General features: G+C 51.6%; 1 protein-coding gene across 1 annotated transcript in view; it reads right to left on the reverse strand.

Moving 5' to 3' along the window:
• The window catches only part of schip1 (schwannomin interacting protein 1), a 239,212-nt gene that overhangs the window by 172,589 nt on the left and 39,248 nt on the right, over positions 1–27,375 (reverse strand). The window contains exons 6-7 of the mRNA XM_035386429.1: positions 2,237–2,301; positions 804–881 (exon numbers count right to left, since the gene is read on the reverse strand). Of these exons, the coding sequence (XP_035242320.1) occupies positions 804–881; positions 2,237–2,301 (143 nt within the window). The remainder of the gene's footprint in view (positions 1–803; positions 882–2,236; positions 2,302–27,375) is intronic.

The raw sequence follows: 27,375 nt of genomic DNA on the forward strand, positions 1-27,375 counted from the left end.
TACTTACAATAAAACACGCACTCTCAGCACACACACAACACACACATACTTATAATAAAACACACATACACTCAAACTTACAATAAAACCCGCACACACGCACACACACGCGCACACTCGCACTCGCACACGCACTCACACACACACGCACACACACTCACACACTCACATGGGTGCTTCACTGCAGATGCATTACTGTGGGTGTGCAGGATTATGGGAGACCAGACAGATTTGAGAAAACAGCTCTCAAATTAGCAGAAAGGAAACGAGGCATGCAGTTTCGTGCAAAATTCCATAGGTGCAGTTTTCTGCTTTGGCCAGGTGGTGGCAGTGCAAAAAAACAGTCTCCACTGTTGTGATTTCAACCTCATATATTTATAGAACAGGATTTCATTTCCTCTGTCTGGTTCAGCTCTGACTTTGGCACTGAAACACTGTGTCTTTCGCCCAAATAAAATGGCCGCTTCAGTAAAATCACTCCCCAGAGAAATTGCCCCCCCCTCCCCCCAACCGGAAAATGAAGGATGCTTTCTGACACTTCTAATGATAAAAATGTTTGTTTGCTCTGGAGACAGTGGTCCCGTACTCCAAGGCTACCATATGTCAGTGTTATCGGAGAGAGATCCCCACTGCCTGCCAGGACTTATTAAAACTGGGTAAGATAATACCATCTGTTTCCGCCCGGCTGTGATTGACAGCAGCGAGGATGGGGCGGGGGGGGGGGGGGCGGGGGAGAGAATTAATGACGTTCTTCTGACAGACAGAACGAGGCGTGACCAGCGAGGAGAAGGGGAAACACTCACATCAACACTTTGGCCTCCAGAGGCTGCATGCCGGCCACAGTCTGTGCCAGGTTATTCTCAAAGTCCATCAGCTGCTGACTGCACGGAGGACGAGGGAGAGGAGAGAGAGAGAGAGAGAGAGAGAGGAAATGCATTGGGTTTGAAAAACCACAAAGCAGATTTATCCTGTTCCACAGTGCAGCTCTCTTACAGAGCAGATTTATCCTGTTCCACAGTGCAGCTCTTACAGAGCAGAGTTCTCCTGTTCCACAGTGCAGCTCTCTTACAGAGCAGATTTATCCTGTTCCACAGTGCAGCTCTTACAGAGCAGATTTATCCTGTTACACAGTAAAACTCTTAGAGCAGATTTATCCTGTTCCACAGTGCAGCTCTTACAGAGCAGATTTATCCTGTTCCACAGTGCAGCTCTCTTACAGAGCAGATTTATCCTGTTCCACAGTAAAACTCTTACAGAGCAGATTTATCCTGTTCCACAGTGCAGCTCTTACAGAGCAGATTTATCCTGTTCCACAGTGCAGATGTAGCTAAGCTGTATGTGCTGTGCTTCAGTGGAATTAGATGCAGGAAAGATGAGGCTGCAGGCTGAACAGATGCACCAGAGGGAGATATGATAATAAAGCAACAGCAAGACACTGGGAAGCTTCAATTTAACACTATTTATCTCTCTCTCAACAATATCTTTATTTCTCTGTCGGTCTCTCTCACTATCTCTCTTTCTCTATCTCCCCCTCTTTTATCTCCTTTTATTTGCCAAGCCTAATCCCTCACACACACACACACACACACACACACACACACACACCCTCTCAGTCAGTCAGTCAGACACAGACACACGGCTGCACAAGCATGCAAAGGAATCCCCATGCCACTCTGACTCTTCCCTGATTAATGTTATTTTCACACACAAAAACACACATGGGTTAGTTGTGTGTGTGTTGTGGGTATGTGTGTGTGTGTGTTTGGGTGTGTGTTGTGGGTATGTGTGTGTGTTGTGGGTGCATTTGTGGGTGTGCTGTGGGTGAGTTGTGTGTGCGCGTGTTTGTATGTTTGTTGTGGGTATGTGTGTGTGTTGTGGGTGTGTTTGTGGGTGTGCTGTGTGTGTGTGCGTGTTTGTGTGTTTCTTGTGGGTATGTGTGTGTGTTGTGTGTGTGTGCTCATGTTGTATGCATGTGTGTGTGTTGTGTGCGTGTGTGTTGTGTGTGCGTGTGTGTGCGGTTGTGTTGTGTGTTGTGGGTGTGTGTGTGTGTTGTGGATGTGTGTGTGTGTTGTATGTGTGCGGTCGTGTGTGTGTGTGTGTGTGTGTGTGTGTTGTGGGTATGTAGTGAGTGTGTTGTGTGGGTGTGTAGTGAGTGTGTTGTGTGTGCGTGTGTTGTGTGGGTGTGTAGTGAGTGTGTTGTGTGTGTGTGTGTGTGTGTGTGTGTGTGTACACTCACTTGTGCAGCTGGTATCCTCCATCACTCACATGCTTCAGTTCATTCTGGAGCTGCTTCAGGTCCTCCTGCAGGGAGAGAAGGAGAGAGAAATCTGTGATAAATCCACAGCCAATGAACGCATTTCAGACCGGACAGTGTGATCTCATTAGCACATCTACAAGCTCACACAGAACGTCACAAACACACCTGTGTCTGTGAATGGGGACAGGGCTGTATGTCTGTGAATGGGGACATGGCTGTACAATATGTCTGTGAATGGGAACAGGGCTGTGTGTCTGTGAATGGGGACAGGGCTGTATGTCTGTGAATGGGGACACGGCTGTATGTCTGTGAATGGGGACAGGGCTGTATGTCTGTGAATGGGGCTAGTGCTGTATGTCTGTGAATGGGGCTAGTGCTGTATGTCTGTGAATGGGGACAGGGCTATATGTCTGGGCTGCATGTCTGTGAATGGGGATATGGCTGCATGCCTGTGAATGGGGCTAGGCCTGTATGTCTGTGAATGGGGCTAGGCCTGTATGTCTGTGAATGGGGATATGGCTGCATGTCTGTGAATGGGGATATGGCTGCATGTCTGTGAATGGGGCTAGGGCTGCATGTCTGTGAATGGGTATAGGGCTATATGTCTGTGAATGGGGCTAGTGCTGTATGTATGTGAATGGGGCTAGTGCTGTATGTATGTGAATGGGGACAGGGCTGTATGTCTGTGAATGGGGATATGGCTGTACTGTATGTCTGTGAACGGGGACAGGGCTGCGTGTCTGTGAATGGGGATATGGCTGTACTGTATGTCTGTGAATGGGGACAGGGCTGAATGTACAAGGCACAATGCATATTCCCCAACCAGGAGAGGCAGAGAAACGAAAGAGGATATTTCAGATAATGAATCACAAACTCGCCAGACAACAGTCTGGGATATTCTCACGTTTTATTTTCTCTCAGCATGATCAAGTCAGCCACAGGTCCCTCCAACAGTGCCAGACCCTGTTTAGCTAATACAAAGCATGCTGGGAAAGTGGAGGACTCCTCTGGGCACTCACTGGCTGCAGCATCAGGTGGTTGGCAATGAGTTTAAGACTCAGTGTGGATCTGAGTCTGTTCTGTGTTTGCCCTGGTCCGGTTCTGTTAGTCTGAACCTCAGTGTGGATCTGACTCTGTTCTGTGTTTGCCCTGGTCCGGTTCTGCTAGTCTGAACCTCAGTGTGGATCTGGGTTTGCCCTGGTCCGGTTCTGTTAGTCTGAACCTCAGTGTGGATCTGACTCTGTTCTGTGTTTGCCGTGGTCCTGTTCTGTTAGTCTGAACCTCAGTGTGGATCTGGGTTTGCCGTGGTCCGGTTCTGTTAGTCTGAACCTCAGTGTGGATCTGGGTTTGCCCTGGTCCGGTTCTGTTAGTCTGAACCTCAGTGTGGATCTGGGTTTGCCCTGGTCTGGTTCTGTTAGCACACACTACAGTGTGACAGCACCACCTCCATTCAGGAGGATTTCCTAATTAATGTGGCAAAGACTCACAGATGGTTTGTAATGAGTCATATTAGGTGAAGGTGCTGTACTGACTGATATTAGGTGGGTGGTCTGTACTGATATTAGATAGGTGGTCTGTACTGACATTAGATGGCTGGTCTGTACTGCATGCTAGTGGTCCACAGTGCAGGAGCCAGGTGAGGGCACGCAGTGGGGTTTGCACAGAGGGGCAGGTGGGGTTTGTACAGAGGGGCAGGTGGGGTTTGTACAGAGGGGCAGTGGGGTTTGTACAGAGGGGCAGGTGGGGTTTGTACAGAGGGGCAGTGGGGTTTGTACAGAGGGGCAGGTGGGGTTTGTACAGAGGGGCAGTGGGGTTTGTACAGAGGGGCAGGTGGGGTTTGTACAGAGGGGCAGATGGGGTTTGTACAGAGGGGCAGGTGGGGTTTGTACAGAGGGGCAGGTGGGGTTTGTACAGAGGGGCAGGTCGTTGATGTGGACAGACGTGTGACATGCTCTGGGGCAGTGGAGAGCAGGCCGGGCGCGGCGGGGCAGCCCTGTGAGGCTGTATCTGAGACTGCGGCGGGGCGGCCCTGTGAGGCTGTATCTGAGACTGCGGCGGGGCAGCCCTGTGAGGCTGTATCTGAGACTGCGGCGGGGCGGCCCTGTGAGGCTGTATCTGAGACTGCGGCGGGGCGGCCCTGTGAGGCTGTATCTGAGACTGCGGCGGGGCAGCCCTGTGAGGCTGTATCTGAGACTGCGGCGGGGCGGCCCTGTGAGGCTGTATCTGAGACTGCGGCGGTATTCACACCAGCTCGCGGGAGCCGAGGAGAACAGAACAGCTTTCCGGCCCATTTCCCAGCATCCCCAGCGTCTGAGCCGGCAGTAATGAGGACAGCCGGGCTGCTGGCCCAAACCGCGCGTGCCCCCAAGTCCCTTTCCCGCCAAACAGAGGGAGCACAATGACAGACATCTGTCACTCAAACAGTCTCTCAGTCTTTCAGCCTAACCACACCTACCCAAAATCCATGCATTACCAAGTTGCTCATAACCTTACAGCACAATGAGCCTGACCAGGCTGCTGATAACCCTACAGCACTATGAGCCTGACCAGGCTGCTCATAACCATACAGCACTATGAGCCTGACCAGGCTGCTTATAACCTTACAGCACTATGAGCCTGACCAGGCTGCTCATAACCCTACAGCACTATGAGCCTGACCAGGCTGCTCATAACCTTACAGCACTATGAGCCTGACCAGGCTGCTCATAACCTTACAGCACAATGAGCCTGACCAGGCTGCTCATAACCCTACAGCACTATGAGCCTGACCAGGCTGCTCATAACCTTACAGCACTATGAGTCTGACCAGGCTGCTCATAAACTTACAGCACTATGAGCCTGACCAGGCTGCTCATAACCTTACAGCACTATGAGCCTGACCAGGCTGCTCATAACCTTACAGCACTATGAGCCTGACCAGGCTGCTCATAACCTTACAGCACTATGAGTCTGACCAGGCTGCTCATAAACTTACAGCACTATGAGCCTGACCAGGCTGCTCATAACCTTACAGCACTATGAGCCTGACCAGGCTGCTCATAACCTTACAGCACTATGAGCCTGACCAGGCTGCTCATAACCTTACAGCACTATGAGCCTGACCAGGCTGCTCATAACCCTACAGCACTATGAGCCTGACCAGGCTGCTCATAACCCTACAGCACCATGAGCCTGACCAGGCTGCTCATAACCTTACAGCACTATGAGCCTGACCAGCCTGCTCATAACCTTACAGCACTATGAGCCTGACCAGGCTGCTCATAACCTTACAGCACTATGAGCCTGACCAGGCTGCTCATAACCTTACAGCACTATGAGCCTGACCAAGCTGCTCATAACCTTACAGTACTATGAGCCTGACCAGCCTGCTCATAACCTTACAGCACCATGAGCCTGACCAGGCTGCTCATAGCCTTACAGCACTATGACCCTGACCAGGCTGCTCATAACCTTACAGCACTATGAGCCTGACCAGGCTGCTCATAACCTTACAGCACTATGAGCCTGACCAGGCTGCTCATAACCTTACCCTTACAGCACTATGAGCCTGACCAGGCTGCTCATAACCTTACAGCACTATGAGCCTGATCAGGCTGCTCATAACCTTACAGCATTATGAGCCTGACCAGGCTGCTCATAACCTTACCCTTACAGCACTATGAGCCTGTGTCTATTGTCGCAAGCAGTAAGTCAGTCTTTGAATTAAAAGGGTTGATTTAGAAATTCACTAAGCCTGTTATTCTATAAAAGAAGAACAGACAACTTGATTACTCGATTAAAACCTTGAAAAAGGTGTTTTATTCAGCTTGCAAGAGTGGTTTAACTGCAGAATGGTGAGGACTCCAGGGTGATCAGAGATAAGGATCAGCAGAGGAAAGCGCTGCAATAATAGTGTTCCTAACTGCAACGGGACCGCGACCAGGATCAATCCCATCTCCTGAACCCGACCCATCTGGCACTGAGCAATGGGGTCCAAATGACTGGGAAATAAAAAGCAGGTTTGCATAATTTAGCAAAGCGCAGGACAGGAAATCTATACTCATTTTGGGTCCCGCCCCGGCCAGCGGGGGATTGATCATCGGGCGGGGGGGGCGGGGGTGGGGGGGGCTGCTGGGGAGGATTTATTTATGAACACGGCCCGGGACCACAGCACCCAACAGGAGCTGCTGATGACGAAGAGACCTTGAACCCGCAAAGAGCAGTCAAATAACACACACACACACACACACACACACTATAAACTAACACACACAGACAGACACACACGCACTATAAACTCACACACACACACACACTATAAACTCACACACACACACACACTATAAACTCACACACACACAGACACACACTATAAACTTACACACACACACACTCTCTCTCACACACACACACACGCACTATAAACTCACACACACACTATAAACTCACACACACGCACACACTATAAACTCACACACACACTATAAACTCACACACAGACAGACACACACACACACTATAAACTCACACACACAGGCAGACACACACACACTATAAACTCACACAGAGACAAACACACACACTATAAATTCACACACACACACACAAATACACACACACTATAAACTCACACACACTATAAACTCATATGTAAACTCACACACACACAAACTCACATGAACTCACACAGGTGCACACACAAATACACACACACACACACACTATAAACTACAAAAACGATTTTCTCACACACAAACACACTTACACAGATTCACGCATTCAAATACTCACACACTGAAAACACACACTCATGTCACAAGAGACATATAAGCTCATACACTTATATGCCGCCCCCCACACACACACATATACAAACACATGAACGCATGCACCCACACACACAGACAGACAAACAAACACACATGCACACACACACACACAAAGAGACAAACACACACACACATCCACACACACACAGACAGACAGACAAACAAACACACACACATACACACGCACAGATAAACACACACACATGCACAGACATACACACATATACACACACACTCCAGACAGACAGCTATTTTACTGCTTTCCCTTCACACCATGGAGTCAGAGTAAACAGAAGATGGGGAAGGTGGGGAGGAAGAGAGGAGGAGATAGAGAGGGTGTGAAGATAAGAGAGCGAGAGAGAGGAAAGAGTGATAGAAGGGGTGAGATGGGGGTGGTTGTGTTTGGAGCTGAAGGTGAGCCCTCTAGCTCAGGAGAAATTAAACTGGACCGGTGCCAGACGAGAGGGAAGGAAGGGAACCAGCACCGCGTCTATGTGAGTTACGGCCTTCATCTCCCCAGCATGCGGGGCGTAAATCTGCCCCCCCCTCCACGCCCGCGTCCTTCTCAAACTCACATCCAAACACAGCCATCTGCCCCCCGTATCCCTCTCAAACTCACATCCAAACACAGCATTCTGCCCCCTGTATCCCTCTGAAACTCACATCCAAACACAACCATCTGCCCCCTGTATCCCTCTCAAACTCACATCCAAACACAGCATTCTGTCCCCTGTATCCCTCTCAAATTCACATCCAAACACAGCCACCCCCCGCCCCCCCGCCATGTCGCAAACTCACATCCAAACACAGCTCTGTTTCATGGCTATGACCATTTAAGTAATGATTATTAAATGATTTTTACTAATTTTTAATAACAAAAGTAACCGCAGAAGTTATACGTTCATAATAATTTCCAGAAAATAATTCTCTTCAATGTCAAGCCTAGTGAAGATAAGACCTCTTGTCCTGGATTGGTTCCCGGTGCTCTCGAGACTTTTTGGATAAAATGTGGAGTTTCAGACCTTGTCCTTTAACAGCCCCCATAAAACAGCACAGCAAGATTCTCTCCGCTGGCTAAACTGGACAGTTTCTGTCCGCTGTCCCAGGAATCACACGGAAACTGTGTCCCAGACCGTTTCTCTCCGCTGTCCCAGGAATCACACGGAAACTGTGTCCCAGACACTTTCTGTCTGCTGTCCCAGGAATCACACGGAAACTGTGTCCCAGACACTTTGTCTGCTGTCCCAGGAATCACACGGAAACTGTGTCCCAGACACTTTCTGTCTGCTGTCCCAGGAATCACACGGAAACTGTGTCCCAGACACTTTGTCTGCTGTCCCAGGAATCACACGGAAACTGTGTCCCAGACACTTTCTGTCTGCTGTCCCAGGAATCACACGGAAACTGTGTCCCAGACAGTTTCTGTCCGCTGTCCCAGGAATCACACGGAAACTGTGTCCCAGACAGTTTCTGTCTGCTGTCCCAGGAATCAGACGGAAACGGCAGGAGCACGGAGTCGCTGTGGAGAGCAGAGCGCTCGACACACAGCTGTGTTTATCCCCTCCTAAACAGCCCCGACACACTCACGCATTCTCCCCCCAGCTAAAACCCTGCAGTCAACACAACATCCAACTGCTACAATTTATCCACACATCTGAAGTTAAATAAAGAAAAACATTCTTAACAAATACACTGAATTCTCATGGACGGTGTGTAATCAAGTACTCAGCTAAACAGCTGTGTAATCCAGTTCTGTTTCAGTTCATGTTAGACTGAACTCAAAGGCTGTAAGTGCAGTTTGGACACTACGGCACATTTATTCCCCTTGTCACAGTGTTACGATGAGCATGCAAACGTACACTGATAATTATGATGAGTGTGCTAGTGTACAGTGATAAATAAAGGTGGCAGGGAATGGGCATGGCATCCAGGTGCTTGGGTTAGCTTTAGCATTGGGTGCAATAGTGTTAGCACACTGAAGTCAGCTTTAGCACTGGCTACAGTACTGCACACTGAGATCAGATTTAGCACTGGCTGCAGTAGTGTTCGCACACTGGGATTAGCTTTAGCATTGGTTGCAATAATGTTAGCGCACTGAAGTTAGCATTAGCACTAGATGCACTAGTGTTAGCGCACTGGGATTAGCCTGGAAGTCTGAACTCAGCCCTTCAGCTGGAATCTGCATCCTGAACCCACTGACCCCTAGCCAGCCCTGCCACACACAACAATTTTCATATTACCCACAATCCCCCAGGAGGTGGCACAGACTGACTCATGCACAACTGCTTGTGGCTTTTGCATCTGTGGCACATCTGCAGAGAAACAAACAGCTGCAAACAGCCAATCAGAGCAGAGAGCATGTACTGCTACATACAGGGTTTTGTATGAACTGTGTGAGCATGTGTACTGAACCAAGCCCCCATAAGTAATCTTGATTTTAAATCACTTTTAATTGCAACATTAATAAGTATTCAGAAACCAAAAAATGTATCTCATTTACACCATTTACAGGTAAAAGAGAAAGAGAGGACAGGAGAGTAAGAGAGAGAGAGAGACAGAGAGAGAAGGGAGGAGAGGAGAGAGGAAGAGAGAGAGAGAGAAGGGAGGAGAGGAGAGAGGAAGAGAGAGAGAGAGAAGGGAGGAGAGGAGAGAGGAAGAGAGAGAGAGAGAGAGAAGGGAGGAGAGGAGAGAGGAAGAGAGAGAGAGAGAAGGGAGGAGAAGGGGACCCTAGGTGGTAAAAGGGAAAACACCGTGGGCTAAAAGACAGTTCTCGCTGACTTTGCATTATAGGATATGAGTAAAAATTCTGAAAAGCTTTTGAAAATCTCTGGAACAACAGAAGACCAGCGCAGCAGGAAAGAGCAGCCTGCTCCTGCTCTGCTCAACAGTCCTCACCGGTCATTAGCACTTTTTAAACTTCTCTGGTGTGCAATAATTTCGGCAATAAAATATGCCATTAAAATGTCACAACAAACACCCTTTAAAGACTAACAAATACTTTACTGCCCCCTACTCAAAAGCAGCCTGTCGTTTTTATGTTGTTGAAATAATGCACCGATAAAAATTTACTTTGACTTGGAAAGAAGCGTGGAGATTGGGCCTGAAAGGAAAGATTTTATTGAGCGATGCGGCTAATTGATACTGTAATATGCTTTGCTCATCAGCATCCGCATGTTATCTTCCCTTTGGAGGCCCGTTAAAACAGCCATTTCACAGGCCCAAGCAGGCTAATGCCCCCAAGATCTGGCATGTCTTTCGGCTCTGTTCCTGTGTGTGGATGGGCCCCATGGTCTGGTATCTGTTAAGGCTCTGTTCCAGTGTGTGGATGGGCCCCATGGTCTGGTATCTGTTAAGGCTGTGTTCCAGTGTGTGGATGGGCCCCATGGTCTGGTATCTGTTAAGGCTGTGTTCCAGTGTGTGGATGGGCCCCATGGTCTGGTATCTGTTAAGGCTGTGTTCCAGTGTATGGATGGGCCCCATGGTCTGGTATCTGTTAAGGCTCTGTTCCTGTGTGTGGATGGGCCCCATGGTCTGGTATCTGTTAAGGCTCTGTTCCTGTGTGTGGAGGGGCCCCACGGTCTGGTATCTGTTAAGGCTCTGTTCCAGTGTGTGGATGGGCCCCATGGTCTGGTATCTGTTAAGGCTCTGTTCCTGTGTGTGGAGGGGCCCCACGGTCTGGTATCTGTTAAGGCTCTGTTCCAGTGTGTGGATGGGCCCCATGGTCTGGTATCTGTTAAGGCTCTGTTCCTGTGTGTGGATGGGCCCCATGGTCTGGTATCTGTTAAGGCTCTGTTCCAGTGTGTGGATGGGCCCCATGGTCTGGTATCTGTTAAGGCTCTGTTCCTGTGTGTGGATGGGCCCCATGGTCTGGTATCTGTTAAGGCTGTGTTCCAGTGTGTGGATGGGCCCCATGGTCTGGTATCTGTTAAGGCTGTGTTCCAGTGTATGGATGGGCCCCATGGTCTGGTATCTGTTAAGGCTCTGTTCCAGTGTGTGGATGGGCCCCATGGTCTGGTATCTGTTAAGGCTCTGTTCCTGTGTGTGGATGGGCCCCATGGTCTGGTATCTGTTAAGGCTCTGTTCCAGTGTGTGGATGGGCCCCATGGTCTGGTATCTGTTAAGGCTCTGTTCCTGTGTGTGGATGGGCCCCATGGTCTGGTATCTGTTAAGGCTCTGTTCCTGTGTGTGGATGGGCCCCATGGTCTGGTATCTGTTAAGGCTCTGTTCCTGTGTGTGGATGGGCCCCATGGTCTGGTATCTGTTAAGGCTCTGTTCCTGTGTGTGGATGGGCCCCACGGTCTGGTATCTGTTAAGGCTCTGCTCCAGTGTGTGGATGGGGCCCCATGGTCTGGTATCTGTTAAGGCTCTGTTCCTGTGTGTGGATGGGCCCCACGGTCTGGTATCTGTTAAGGCTCTGTTCCTGTGTGTGGATGGGCCCCATGGTCTGGTATCTGTTAAGGCTCTGTTCCAGTGTGTGGATGGGGCCCCATGGTCTGGTATCTGTTAAGGCTCTGTTCCTGTGTGTGGATGGGCCCCATGGTCTGGTATCTGTTAAGGCTCTGTTCCTGTGTGTGGATGGGCCCCATGGTCTGGTATCTGTTAAGGCTCTGTTCCTGTGTGTGGATGGGCCCCATGGTCTGGTATCTGTTAAGGCTCTGTTCCTGTGTGTGGATGGGCCCCACGGTCTGGTATCTGTTAAGGCTCTGCTCCAGTGTGTGGATGGGGCCCCATGGTCTGGTATCTGTTAAGGCTCTGTTCCTGTGTGTGGATGGGCCCCACGGTCTGGTATCTGTTAAGGCTCTGTTCCTGTGTGTGGATGGGCCCCATGGTCTGGTATCTGTTAAGGCTCTGTTCCAGTGTGTGGATGGGGCCCCATGGTCTGGTATCTGTTAAGGCTCTGTTCCTGTGTGTGGATGGGCCCCATGGTCTGGTATCTGTTAAGGCTCTGTTCCTGTGTGTGGATGGGCCCCACAGTCTGGTATCTGTTAAGGCTCTGTTCCTGTGTGTGGATGGGCCCCATGGTCTGGTATCTGTTAAGGCTCTGTTCCTGTGTGTGGATGGGCCCCATGGTCTGGTATCTGTTAAGGCTCTGTTCCAGTGTGTGGATGGGCCCCATGGTCTGGTATCTGTTAAGGCTCTGTTCCAGTGTGTGGATGGGCCCCATGGTCTGGTATCTGTTAAGGCTCTGTTCCTGTGTGTGGATGGGCCCCATGGTCTGGTATCTGTTAAGGCTCTGTTCCTGTGTGTGGATGGGCCCCATGGTCTGGTATCTGTTAAGGCTCTGCTCCAGTGTGTGGATGGGGCCCCATGGTCTGGTATCTGTTAAGGCTCTGTTACAGTGTGTGGATGGGCCCCATGGTCTGGTATCTGTTAAGGCTCTGTTCCAGTGTGTGGATGGGCCCCATGGTCTGGTATCTGTTAAGGCTCTGTTCCAGTGTGTGGATGGGCCCCATGGCCTGGTATCTGTTAAGGCTCTGTTCCAGTGTGTGGATGGGCCCCATGGTCTGGTATCTGTTAAGGCTCTGTTCCAGTGTGTGGATGGGCCCCATGGTCTGGTATCTGTTAAGGCTCTGTTCCACACACACACACACACACACACACACTGAAATAACTGCCCTTTGTGTTTACATTCGGGAATCAGGCCGGGATGGGGCGGGGCTGACGGATGACGGACAGCTGCTGGTAAATTCCACATCGTCTACAAGCCAGCGCAAGCGGCCATTAGCCACTAATTCCACTAAAGTCAAACTAATGAAGTAGAAAGTCATGAAAAGGGGAAAAAATGTGATTAATGGCTGAGGCGTGCGGCCAAAATGGAAATCAGTGGAGTGTACTTGGCGACGGAGAGGAAGCAGAGAGAGCCAATTAGAGGAGAGGACCTTCTGGAGCCTGTCCAATGAGCACTCGCTCCCGTTCCCGTACATCTCCATCCACAGACGCGCATACAAAGGGATCACAGCAGCTTTACTGAACGCGCGCGGCTAATGGCGCCATTCCGCTGTGCTGGAGAGGAGATTAAAATCACGCCCCGCGCTCCAGATAAAACTCACTTACCCATCATGCCTTTCCATCGCACTGTGAGCTTTCATTACACACGGCCCGATTCAGGCGGGCTCAGCGCGGGGGTGAGAGTGAGCAAGAGCGAGAGGGAGCTTTACCAAACACGCTCCTTCGGTTTCACAGGCAGGAAGTACAGAGGTGTGCAGCCAGAAGAAGCTCCCTGCTGCACTTCTATTGGCTGATATGACTTTCAAAGAGGATACAAAACAACTTGAGAAGATAATGGCACTCCTGAGACTGTTAAATGCAGGGGGTGGGCTGAGCTATAAAAATACCTGTGCATAAATCACAAGGTCCAACATTAAACAGCAGATGGCCAGAGAAACCCTAAATTCTTATGGTGATTGTTCACACAGAATATAAATCAATTAATTCACACAATTTGCATTTAGCTCAATTTTCTTTTACATGCAGACGTTGAGTTTCTCTGAGTGACGGGTACAGGGCCAGCCCTCCTGCAGCCGAGCGGTTTCTCTGAGTGACGGGCACAGGGTGAGCCCTCCTGATTCCGAGCGGTTTCTCAGAGTGATGGGTACAGGGCCAGCCCTCCTGATTCCGAGCGGTTTCTCTGAGTGACGGGTACAGGGTGAGCTCTCCTGATTCCGAGCGGTTTCTCTGAGTGACGGGTACAGGGCCAGCCCTCCTGCAGCCGAGCGGTTTCTCTGACTGACGGGTACAGGGCCAGCCCTCCTGATTCTGAGCGGTTTCTCTGAGTGACGGGTACAGGGCCAGCCCTCCTGATTCCGCGCGGTTTCTCTGAGTGACGGGTACAGGGTGAGCCCTCCTGCAGCCGAGCGGTTTCTCTGAGTGACGGGTACAGGGCCAGCCCTCCTGCAGCCGAGCGGTTTCTCTGAGTGACGGGTACAGGGCCAGCCCTCCTGCAGCCGAGCGGTTTCTCTGAGTGACGGGTACAGGGCCAGCCCTCCTGCAGCCGAGCGGTTTCTCTGAGTGACGGGTACAGGGCCAGCCCTCCTGCAGCCGAGCGGTTTCTCTGAGTGACGGGTACAGGGCCAGCCCTCCTGCAGCCGAGCGGTTTCTCTGAGTGACGGGTACAGGGCCAGCCCTCCTGCAGCCGAGCGGTTTCTCTGAGTGACGGGTACAGGGCCAGCCCTCCTGCAGCCGAGCGGTTTCTCTGAGTGACGGGTACAGGGCCAGCCCTCCTGCAGCCGAGCGGTTTCTCTGAGTGACGGGTACAGGGCCAGCCCTCCTGCAGCCGAGCGGTTTCTCTGAGTGACGGGTACAGGGCCAGCCCTCCTGCAGCCGAGCGGTTTCTCTGAGTGACGGGTACAGGGCCAGCCCTCCTGCAGCCGAGCGGTTTCTCTGAGTGACGGGTACAGGGCCAGCCCTCCTGCAGCCGAGCGGTTTCTCTGAGTGACGGGTACAGGGCCAGCCCTCCTGCAGCCGAGCGGTTTCTCTGAGTGACGGGTACAGGGCCAGCCCTCCTGCAGCCGAGCGGTTTCTCTGAGTGACGGGTACAGGGCCAGCCCTCCTGCAGCCGAGCGGTTTCTCTGAGTGACGGGTACAGGGCCAGCCCTCCTGATTCCGCGCGGCGTGAACATTCCGGCACTTCCCGCCGCACCTGTCTGAGCCGCCCTGACGCCCTGGAGCCCCGCAGCTGCACGGGAGCGACCTTCACTGTCACCTTGACTTTCACAAGCGCCGGAGAAACACTCCTCTCAGCACAACGCCTGCGACTGTAAAATACACAAACACTTAAACACGCTGACGTTCTACACACACATGCATACACGCACGTACGCACACACACACGCACGCATACATACATACATGCATACACACATACACATACATACATACATACACACATACACACACACATACACACACACATACATACAGACAGACATACACACACACATATACACACACACATACATACATACATATTTTATGGGAGGAGTGGCATTAATGCAATGCAAAACATCACACCCCCCCCCCCCCCCGTTGACTCTATAAAGGCGGATGCAGAGGCTGTTCCCCTTCAGTAACTGCGTCTGCGCCTGAAAGAGGAAGTGTTGCGCTGGCGATAAATCTCCCGTTAACGGGGGCCCGGGGGAGGGGGGGGGAACTGCCCCGCTCCAGCGCTGAATAAAACATTCCATTTAGGGGGAATATACATAAACCATAAATCATGACATCATCGCCGAGGCTGTCTGAATGAAGAAGCCCATAAAAGACAAAGCGCTTAAAACAAGCAGCGAGAAAAAAGCGCTCCAGATGTCAGCGAGTAATTACTGCCCCGTAAAAAAGGGCGCAATCACGCCTCGCCCTCGCCTCGCCCTCGCCCCGCCCTCGTCCTCGCCTCGCCCTCGCCCCGCCCTCGCCCCGCCCTGCCCTCGCCCCGCCCTGCCCTCGCCCCGCCTCGCCCTCTCCTCGCCCTCACCTCGCCCTCGCCCCGCCCTGCCCTCGCCCCGCCCTCGCCCTGAGCCTCAGGTACAGAGGGGTGGGTTCTGTGTCTCAGGTGGTGGCGGTGGGCTGGAATAGCTCCGTTACTGGTTACTCCTGTGATAACGGAACCAGTGCTATTGAAGTTATGCAGCTCGCATATTTCTTCATCGTGACATGCGCATTTCTGGGACACAGCGGTGTCCTCAGGCAGCGGTGAGCGAGGTGCAGCTCCCTGCCTGTCAGGAAGCTCCAGAGATACCATCTACGCCATCTGAGTTCCCACACCTCCCCCCCCCCCACCACCCCCCAAAGCTGAGACTGGAACTATCCAGCGCTCACGGAAGGGTTCCTGATCCTCCTCCTCCTGAAGATGAATATTTTCCAAATAGTTTGAAGCTTTTAACATTAAGAGAGCCAAGAACCACAGCCTCAGACGGGTATCGCCATGGCTACAAGCCACTGAAGTGCACATGCATAAATTACGGAGTGAAAGAAAAATAACGAGCGAGCGAGCATCATTCAGAGCGCAGCGCTAATCAGCTCAGGCTAATAATGCGTTTGTGTTCCACAGCATGGAAACTCCTTCACAGGCTGCTCTCCGAGTTCATCTCAGGCGCCTGCTTTCAACTCCCAGCAGCACAGAGCCCTTCAGTCACATGCCACACTGCAGACTCACTCTGCACATGCTCAGTAGGGACAGCCCTACGGAGCCAAGACTGTGTTTGATGTGGAAGAGGGTCCTGCTGGGATACAGAGCTCTTTATAGCTGTCAGGGAAACAGCAGTACTGTGCGGTACTCTGTGCTCTGTGCTGTGCTCTGTGCAGTACTCAGTACTCTGTGCTGTGCTCTGTGCAGTACTCAGTACTCTGTGCTGTGCTCTGTGCAGTACTCAGTACTCTGTGCTGTGCTCTGTGCAGTACTCAGTACTCTGTACAGTGCTCTGTGCAGTACTCAGTGCTCTGTGCAGTGCACTGTGCGGTACTCTGTGCAGTACTCAGAGCTCTGTGCTGTACTCTGTGAGAGCACAGTGGGAGAGTGCAGAGACGGGGGGGGGGGGGGGTCATCAGCGGGCGTCAGAAATCACTGGCGGAGAGGTGGAAGGAGCTGGAAGGAGCGGAGCTGGTTATCTGGCCTGGCTTTGTGTCTCAGTCTTCTTTAGTTCCTGCTATTAACCTTGAGGCTCTGTGCACTTTGTCCTGTTCTTTTCATTCAGAGATGTGAGAGAGAGACCGACACCACAGCACTGCAGCGCACCAACCGCCAACCTACTGCACACCAACTGCCAACTTACTGCCAACCCACTGCACACCAACTGCCAATCTACTGCACACCAACCACCAACCTACTACCAACCCACTGCACACCAACAGCCAACCTGCTGCCAACGCACTGCACACCAACTGCCAACCTACTGCCAACCCACTGCACACCAACAGCCAACCTGCTGCCAACGCACTGCACACCAACCACCAATCTACAGAGAGATAGCAGAGAGGGTAACAGACAGAGAAAAAGCACAAAGCAGAGAGGGTAACAAACGAGAGAAAGCAGAGAGGGTAACAGGCAGAGAGGGTAACAGACAGAGCGAAAGCAGAGAGGGTAACAGACAGAGCGAAAGCAGAGAGGGTAACAGACAGAGCAAAAGCAGAGAGGGTAACAGACAGAGCAAAAGCAGAGAGGGTAACAGACAGAGCAAAAGCAGAGAGGGTAACAGACAGAGCAAAAGCAGAGAGGGTAACAGACAGAGCGAAAGCAGAGAGGGTAACAGACAGAGGGGGAATCGCAGTAGTTTGAAAGTAAGCCTGTGGACTGTGCTGCACGTATTGCATGTAAAATGCTTATTAATACATACCAACTCCAACATTCATCCGCCTGTCAAATTATGGCATCATTCTTTTTATTTTTACTGCGAGCAATACACTTTACATTGCTTTTATGTCATGTAAAATAATTATATTTTTATTGCGGTCATTTACAGTGTTAAGATACTGTAACCGGCAGCTGTTCAGCGGGTAACATGCGTGCAGTAAATTAGATGTCATGTATTTACTGTACGTTAAATTAATGCATGCTAAACTAATACACATAAATAAGCTGGAGAAAATGACTGTACCGCAGTTAGGCATGGGGCCCAGTTTTCACACGGTCACAGAAGGTTAATCACTGCTGAATTTGGTTACTGGAGAGAACTGGTGTTACGTGACATCATTAAGTCTGAATGTAGACCAGGATGGACACGCAAACTGCCTGGCAGCCCAAGGACTATTCCAGCAGGCCTGTCCTGTAGCAGGTGTGTTTGCCCTGAGTGGTGGTCTGGGAGGCGGGGCTGTGGGAAAGGTACGGTGGTTCTGAAGCAGAGTCTCGGTGGTTCTGAAGCAGAGTCTCGGTGGTTCTGAAGCAGAGTCTCGGTGGTTCTGAAGCAGAGTCTCGGTGGTTCTGAAGCAGAGTGTCTGCGGTTCTGAAGCAGAGTCTCTGTGGTTCTGAAGCAGAGTGTCTGCGGTTCTGAAGCAGAGTCTCGGTGGTTCTGAAGCAGAGACTATGGTTCTGAAGCAGAGTCTCTGCGGTTCTGAAGCAGAGTCTCTGCGGTTCTGAAGCAGAGTCTCGGTGGTTCTGAAGCAGAGTGTCTGCGGTTCTGAAGCAGAGTGTCTGCGGTTTTGAAGCAGAGTGTCTGCGGTTCTGAAGCAGAGGACCAGCAGAGCTGCATAACTCCACACTGGCACTTCCTCCACAGACGGGAGCAGAATTACGAGCATAGTTAGATTTTACAGGCCCTGTGGCTGGCAGAGAGGCAGCCAGACAGTGCCCCCCTGCCGGGCCCCGTCCTGGGACAGACAGGTTTAGCTTGGTCATGAATAACAGTATACGGTGCACCTGCTACTGAGGGAGCGGGAGATATACACCTGTGCCCACAGGCTGCAGTAAATATCCCAACACTTCTGCTGCACGGACGCTGCAGGCCTGACCAAACTTTCTGCAGCACACTGCGAGAGATAAAGCAAGGACTGCGTGTGTGACAGGAGGCGCTCACTCGTTCAGAAGCCAGGCTATACCAATCCGAAATGCATAATGCATGCTGGGAAAAAAAGAGCATCAGCAGAATTATGTGGAGTCGGAGTGTGGATGAAAGGACTCTTCCAGGGTGGTAGAGCGCACTTCATTACGTTCTGATTTGCACTGGAAGCGCTTGTCTCTGGGGCAGAAGAGCTTCTCTCTGGGGCAGAAGAGCTTGTCTCTGGGGCAGAAGAGCTTGTCTCTGGGGCAGAAGAGCTTGTCTCTGGGGCAGAAGCGCTTGTCTCTGGGGCAGAAGCGCTTGTCTCTGGGGCAGAAGCGCTTGTCTCTGGGGCAGAAGCGCTTGTCTCTGGGGCAGAAGCGCTTCTCTCTGGGGCAGAAGCGCTTGTCTCCGGGGCAGAAGCGCTTGTCTCCGGGGCAGAAGCGCTTGTCTCCGGGGCAGAAACGCTTCTCTCTGGGGCAGAAGCGCTTCTCTCTGGGGCAGAAGCGCTTGTCTCTGGGGCAGAAGTGCTGCTCTCTGGGGCAGAAGCGCTTCTCTCTGGGGCAGTTCCCTCTTTAAACGAGGAGTTGGCGCGACAAGCCATAAATTTACCGTCATTAATAAAACGGGGCCGGAGAGAATGAAATCTAATCTGGGATTTTCCCTCCTCCGTTAGAGGCAGTAAATATTAATGCAGGGCATGTAATTAAGGGACAGAACAGGAGCTGTGTTTTACAGGGGGCTGCCTCCCCCACGAACCGCCGCACACTAAACGTCAATCTGTCCCCCCAAGCGCCGCGCGGCGGGGGACAGCCAATCACACGCTTTCAAACCCGCGGAGGGAGACCGGCGGGCTCGGCTGAGAGCGCGTGAGCGTGCGTGTGAGCGTGCGTGTGAGCGTGCGCGTGCGTGTGAGCGTGCGCGTGAGCGTGCGCGTGAGAGTGCGCGTGCGCGTGCGCGTGCGTGTGAGCGTGCGCGTGCGTGTGCGCGTGCGTGTGAGCGTGCGCGTGAGCGTGCTCAGTGTGAACACAGGGAGCCAGAGCGGTTATCACACAGCCAAACACTGATCTTACACAGCTAATCCCGCCCCCCGCACAAGAAGCTGACCTTCGGGGTTTTTAAAAAAACCGTTATGTCAACGGCATTACAGCGCGCATTACAACCCGGAGTCTCCCGGTACTCTCCCAGTACTCTCCCGGTACTCTCCCGGTACTCTCCCGGTACTCACTGCAACGTTCAGAGACTCTGGGTCCTTTCTTTTATGACAGTAACTATAGCAACAGAAAAGAACAAGATTGGGAGTGAAGAAAGAGAAGAGAGACCAAAATGCCTCTCTGTAGTATGCGAAAAGATGGGGTACTTGGTACTTTTTACATCTAAACACACCACATACACACACCCCACACACACAGCTCATACGCACAGCTCATATACACAGCTCACACACAGCTCACACACACAGCTCACACACACAGCTCATACGCACAGCTCATATACACACCTCACACACACAGCTCACACACACCTCACACACACAGCTCACACACACACCCCACACACACCTCACACACACAGCTCACACACACAGCTCATACGCATAGCTCATATACACACCTCACACACACACCTCACACACAAAGCTCATACGCATAGCTCACACGCACAGCTCATACACATAGCTCATATACACACCTCACACACACACCTCACACGCACAGCTCATACGCACAGCTCATACGCACAGCTCATATACATAGCTCATATACACACCTCACACACACACACCTCACACACACACCCCACACACACAGCTCACACACACAGCTCATACACATAGCTCATATACACACCTCACACACACACACCCAAACACAGGCCCTCATTATGACAGCACATGGACATCCTTTAAGGAATGCTGCAGTTAGCATGCAGGACTACGGTGAGATCATGGGGTCTGCCAAACATCACTGTCCAACATCACACACAGAACAGCTGCTCGTACCTGCAGCCAAAATGAGCATGAGAATGACATCACACTGTGTTTTCTATTCTAAATGTCACCCTTCCCATCAGGTCCTGGCCTGGCGGTGGGGGGGGCGGGGGAAGAGGCACTAAAACATGAAATCTTGTTTTATGGGCGAGGGTGTGCTTTTTCCCCACGGTGACATTCCGTTTATGTAATTTTTTTAGGGGGCCAGTATCCATCAGGCCCGCTGGACAAGGCAGTGAATCACTGGAATTAAAAACTGATGGGCAGCTAAACCTGCCACAATAAACAGTGGGACGACGTCGTTTCTCTCCACCTCATTGCAGCAAACGTATCCAATTTAAATCCAAATCGCCAGGCGACAATGAGATGTGATCAGCATTTAAATGCGTGAAGAGCAGTAATGATTATACAGCCATAATGACCAACCCTGAAGAACTCGCATGAGGGGGTATAAACAGGTACACACAGTAAAGCTTTCAAACTCAGCCCCTCATTAAAATACGCACAGAGCTGTACAGAAGCCTCTGCTTATTATTCTGCACGAAGGAAAACGAGAAATTGACCGACTGACTGGCAGTTTGCCACACGCAACATTATGTTCCGTTCCGTCCCGGCGATAACTGCCCCGCAGACGCCCGTTACCAGGGCGATGTGCGAGAGCCAAGCTCGTCAGGTGAGCCGCAGGAGTATAAAAACGCCGCATGCCCGGGAAGGCACAGAGAGATCCACCACGCCTGCAGACTACAGCACCACGCCGACGAGCAGCCGGTGTTTAAGAACAAGGAGCCGGAGCGCTCAGTCTCTGCTCTGCGGCTCATCCGCTCCGTTTAAAACTCTGCGTTGGGTACGAGCTGGCGTCAGACCGGCAGCGCGGGAGCAGAATCACACACACACTCATTTAACCGGCTCGGATTACGCTCTGCTCTCTGCTCCCACACCAGGCTGGAATCAGCGACCCACCCGCCCGCTGCAGAACACTCTGAGCACATGCAGGGAGATCAGGACCCCTGATGCTGGGCTGTCATTAGCGAGGTTATATTCCCACATGAGAAATATGATGCCAGTGCACACCAGCGCCCCCCACTGAGTGCAGAGGGGCATGACATGCACGCGCTGCACCTGATCGGGACTCCTGTGCCTTATTCATGCTTTATTCACCACCTGTACACGCTGGGATCTACACGGCACCGGAGAGCAGTACTCGTGAGAGCAGGTTTGGATCTCCGGCCATAATGATGTGCGTGAGGAAGGTATGGAACCCGCCCCATATCATTCTCTGGAAAGAGAAAATAAGAGAAAATCCAGACATCTCTGAGACAGGTAAATCCAGGCTGAGACATGGTGAGACTCTACATTATGTTTCTGAATGAAGCCCATTTCCAGTGCAGCGCCCCCTAGTGGCCCAGCAGAGATGAGACCGGTGGGGCGAGCGCCGCCACAGTAGTGGACTATCACAGTAGCACAGGAGTGCATTAGCATAATAGTACATTAGCGCAGTACTGCAGTAGTGCATGAGCACAGTAGAGCAGCAGCGCATTAGCACAGTAGCACAATAGCGCATTAGCACAGTAGCACAATAGCGCATTAGCACAGTAGCACAATAGTGCATTAGCACAGTAGTGCATTAGCACCGTATCACAGTAGTGCAGTAGCGCATTAACACAGTAGCGCAGCAACGCAGTACTGCAGTAGCGCATTACCACAATAGCGCAGTAGAGCAGCAGCACATTAGCACAGTAGCACAATAGCGCATTAGCACAGTAGCACAATAGTGCATTAGCACAGTAGCGCATTAGCACAGTAGCGCAGTACTGCAGTAGCGCATTAGCACAGTAGTGCAGTAGCGCATTAGCACAGTAGAGCAGTACTGCAGTAGTGCAGTACTGCAGTAGCGCATTAGCACAGTAGTGCATTAGCGCATTAGCACAGTAGCGCATTAGCACAGTAGTGCAGTAGCGTATTAGCACAGTAGCAGATTAGCACAGTAGCGCATTAGCACAGTAGTGCAGTAGCGCATTAGCACAGTAGCGCAGTACTGCAGTAGCGCATTAGCACAGTAGCGCAGTACTGCAGTAGCGCATTAGCACAGTAGCGCACTACTGCAGTAGCGCATTAGCACAGTAGCGCAGTACTGCAGTAGCGCATTAGCACAGTACTGCAGTAGCGCATTAGCACAGTAGTGCAGTAGCGCATTAGCACAGTAGCGCAGTACTGCAGTAGCACATTAGCACAGTAGCGCATTAGCACAGTAGCGCATTAGCACAGTAGTGCAGTAGCGCATTAGCACATTAGCACAGTAGCGCATTAGCACAGTAGTGCAGTAGCGCATTAGCACATTAGCGCAGTACTGCAGTAGCGCATTAGCACAGTAGCGCATTAGCACAGTAGTGCAGTAGCGCATTAGCACATTAGCGCAGTACTGCAGTAGCGCATTAGCACAGTAGCGCATTAGCACAGTAGTGCAGTAGCGCATTAGCACAGTAGCGCAGTACTGCAGTAGCGCATTAGCACAGTAGCGCATTAGCACAGTAGTGCAGTAGCGCATTAGCACAGTAGCGCAGTACTGCAGTAGCGCATTAGCACAGTAGCGCAGTAGTGCAGTGGGTCACCCGCAGCAGGACGTCCTCAGACTGGCTGACCTACACGGGCCTTGGCGCGGGCGGCGTGGAGCGTTACTCAGCCCCACATGGCCCCGTCCCGCCGGTAATGAGCTGAATGAATCAGCGCTCTGAGAGGATCCGGCTGAAGGTGCTTTAGCAGGACGTGTGCTCGTTTACGCTTTGTTTCCACGCTGAGATAAAGAGCTGCCCAGTGAACAGGGCCTCAGACACGCATCCCCACAGATAAATCCTCTGACCCACAGGACCGAGGCTTTTAATTGGATTCCACTGAGTTACAGCCCCTCTGGGGCGCCGCACCTGCTGCGGCTCCCCCTACAGGTACAGGGAGGCACTGCACTTAGCCTCAGAAGGGATTTGGGTGGTTTTCTGGAAGACACGCCACTCACCCCATCTCTGTAGAGGGGTGAGATACCTAGAGGAAACCCACAATACGGGAGAGAAGGGGAGAAACAAATACACTCACACACACACATACATACACCCCACAACACAGGAGACTCAGGGAAAAGTGATGGGGAGAAAAACACTGGAGCAGCTTACGCACCGCTGCTTTACCCAGAACTGAGTTTCTCACTTTTATGGAGCCGCACAGGAGATGAACAGAGCGAACTGCGGCGTGTCAGGCTCGGCGTGTGTAACAGACTGCGCTCAGATCCATCCTCCTCTTCCTCTGCTGCCAGCCAGGCCCATAAAGACACTCACACTCCATCTCTCTTCCTGAGGAAGCCTCTCAGCCTCACGCTCCCCTCTCAATCTCCTGCGCCTCTCACACTCAGAGCAGACCCTTCCCAGAGTATTCACACAGCTCACTGCTCCCAGGGAACAAGCCACAACGGAGAGCAGTACGGCTCCAGAGAACACCGCTCACAGGTACACACACTCTCAGGTACACACACACGCAGGTACACACACACGCAGGTACACACACACGCAGGTACACACTCTCCACTCAGATACACACACTCAGGTACACACACCCTCAGGTACACACACACGCAGGTACACACTCTCCTCTCTCAGGTACACACTCTCCACTCTCAGATACACACTCACCACTCTCCTCTCTCAGATACACACACACGCAGGTACACTCTCCACTCTCAGGTACACACACTCAGGTACACACTCTCCTCTCTCAGATACACACACTCTCAGGTACACACTCTCCACTCTCAGATACACACACTCAGGTACACTCTCTACTCTCAGATACACACACTCTCAGGTACACACACTCAGGTACACACTCTCCACTCTCAGATACACACACTCTCAGGTACACACACACGCAGGTACACACTCTCCTCTCTCAGGTACACACACACGCAGGTACACTCTCTACTCTCAGGTACACACACTCAGGTACAAACACTCAGGTACACACTCTCCACTCTCAGATACACACACGCGCAGGTACACATTCTCCACTCTCAGGTACAAACACTCAGGAAACAGGAAAGGGCCATCCGCAAAATGTTAGGGATTCACAGAATTGTCTAATAATAGCCCAAACCATGAAAAAACAGCCCCAGACTAAGGGGTGTCCAGATACCTTTGGCCATATAGTGTATGTAGACAGGTGTGTGCACAGGTATGTACACAGGGGTCTGAGGAGAGGCCCAAACAAGGCTCAGTCCACCCTGCTACAGCTCCAAAACTCTGTCTGCAATAATGCAATATTATCACAACATTACGATCGCAAAAATAACTTTCACTGCATCACCTAATTTCCCAAATTATTCTGTCAAGAGGGGGAAAAATTAGACCATTGATTAATCTCTTAATTTAAGAAATGTGTTAATTCATTTACTCTCCATATCTCTCAGGGAGAGTAATTTTGTAATTTTAATATGTATGTAAATTGTTTCACACAATTACTGATCTACATGTGATTGTTATCAGTGAAGTAATTTGAGGAATAAATAGTCCTAAAAGTCAGGGGATTGAAAAGGGGGGTTTGAATGGTAAAAGGGGAATTTATTCACACACACATGGTAAACCACACACACGCACACAAAACACAACCCCCCATACACACACGCACACACACACACCCACCCACACGCTTACACCCACACACACACCTGCACACCCACATGCATACGCACACACACACTAACACGCACACAAAACACAACCCCCATACACACTCACACGCATACACCCACATGCACACACACCCACGTATACATACACGCGCACACACCCACACACACCCACACACACACACACACACACACACGTATACACACGCATGCACGCGCACATACCCACACACACTCGCAGTACAGTAAACCCCAGTTTGTGCAATCTCCCCTGGGCACAGCCCTAAGCAGAGACAGAGCCCAGAAACACAGGGGACGGGACGGCGGAGGGGATTGGGGTTTCTGCCACTAAACTGAAGTGCTTTACAGACACAGAGCAGCACAGGGACACAGAGCAGCACAGGGCAGCACAGAGACACAGGGAAGCACAGAGACACAGAGCAGCACAGGGCAGCACAGAAACACAGGGAAGCACAGGGCAGCACAGAGACACAGGGAAGCACAGAGACACAGAGCAGCACAGGGCAGCACAGAAACACAGGGAAGCACAGGGCAGCACAGAGACACAGGGAAGCACAGAGACACAGGGCAGCACAGGGCAGCACAGAGACACAGGGAAGCACAGAGACACAGGGCACCACAGGGAAGCACAGAGACAGAGACACAGAGCAGCACAGAGACACAGGGCAGCACAGAGACACAGGGAAGCACAGAGACACAGGGCACCACAGGGAAGCACAGAGACACAGACACAGAGCAGCACAGGGCAGCACAGAGACACAGAGCAGCACAGGGCAGCAGAGACACAGAGCAGCACAGAGACACAGGGCAGCACAGGGAAGCACAGAGATAGAGACACAGAGCAGCACAGTGTAGCACAGGGCAGCACAGAGACACAGGGCAGCACAGAGACAGAGACACAGAGCAGCACAGGGCAGCAGAGACACAGAGCAGCACAGAGACACAGTGTAGCACAGAGCAGCACAGCAGTAGGCTGGAGAGGAGGAACAGCACGCACAGCTACAGACAGACTCTCTGCAGCACTGATCAGCAGCCCCGGGCTCTGCAAAGCTGAGTTATAATGCTGATCTATGGTAAGGGTTTAATCTTCCATAGGGCTGATAATAAAACACACATTAGATAAACACACGATGCGCCATGCTGCTGGAAGGAACCAGACACACGCTTACCGCCACTAACAAATCAGTGCCCGGGCAGACAGATGAACACCGAAGGGAAAAACACACAGCACTGGAGTGAGTGATTCAGTACTTCCTGATTAATCAGGAGAGGAGAGGAGACGGCCGGAGGACGAGACACCGCGGTGTTTGGAGAGGCGCTTTCACCTGCACACACTCATCTGAGCGCTCCTCACTCACGGTCCTGTAACTAAGGGCTTTTTAAGTAGCATTGATCACTGAGTCTCCCAGCAAGGCCCCAACCCGGCTGCTGGAGTCTAAATGATCACATCACACATTTCCCTGCACCGGAGAGAGGGAGACGGACTGCACTCAGCGACTGAGTCATGCATTACACGTTTATCACATGCAAAACGTACCAGGGCCTTTGTGCAACAAGCGTATTATAAGGTTCCCTCAAAGCTGCAGGCTTTAGTGACAGAACCCTAAAGAGACCTGTATCTCAGCATTTTACACAGCACAGAACCCTAAAGAGGCCTGTATCTCAGTGCTTTACACAGCACAGAACCCTAAAGAGGCCTGTATCTCAGTGCTTTACACAGCACAGAACCCTAAAGAGGCCTGTATCTCAGCTTTACACAGCACAGGACCCTAAAGAGGCCTGTATCTCAGCTTTACACAGCACAGAACCCTAAAGAGGCCTGTATCTCAGCACTTTACACAGCACAGAGCCCTAAAGAGGCCTGTATCTCAGCACTTTACACAGCACAGAGCCCTAAAGAGGCCTGTATCTCAGCACTTTACACAGCACAGAACCCTAAAGAGGCCTGTATCTCAGCACTTTACACAGCACAGGACCCTAAAGAGGCCTGTATCTCAGCACTTTACACAGCACAGAGCCCTAAACAGGCCTGTATCTCAGCACTTTACACAGCACAGAACCCTAAAGAGGCCTGTATCTCAGCACTTTACACAGCACAGAACCCTAAAGAGGCCTGTATCTCAGCTTTACACAGCACAGAACCCTAAAGAGGCCTGTATCTCAGCTTTACACAG

The sequence above is a fragment of the Anguilla anguilla genome, chromosome 12 (assembly GCF_013347855.1).
Source record: "Anguilla anguilla isolate fAngAng1 chromosome 12, fAngAng1.pri, whole genome shotgun sequence".
In the NCBI taxonomy this organism is placed as follows: Eukaryota; Metazoa; Chordata; class Actinopteri; order Anguilliformes; family Anguillidae; genus Anguilla; species Anguilla anguilla.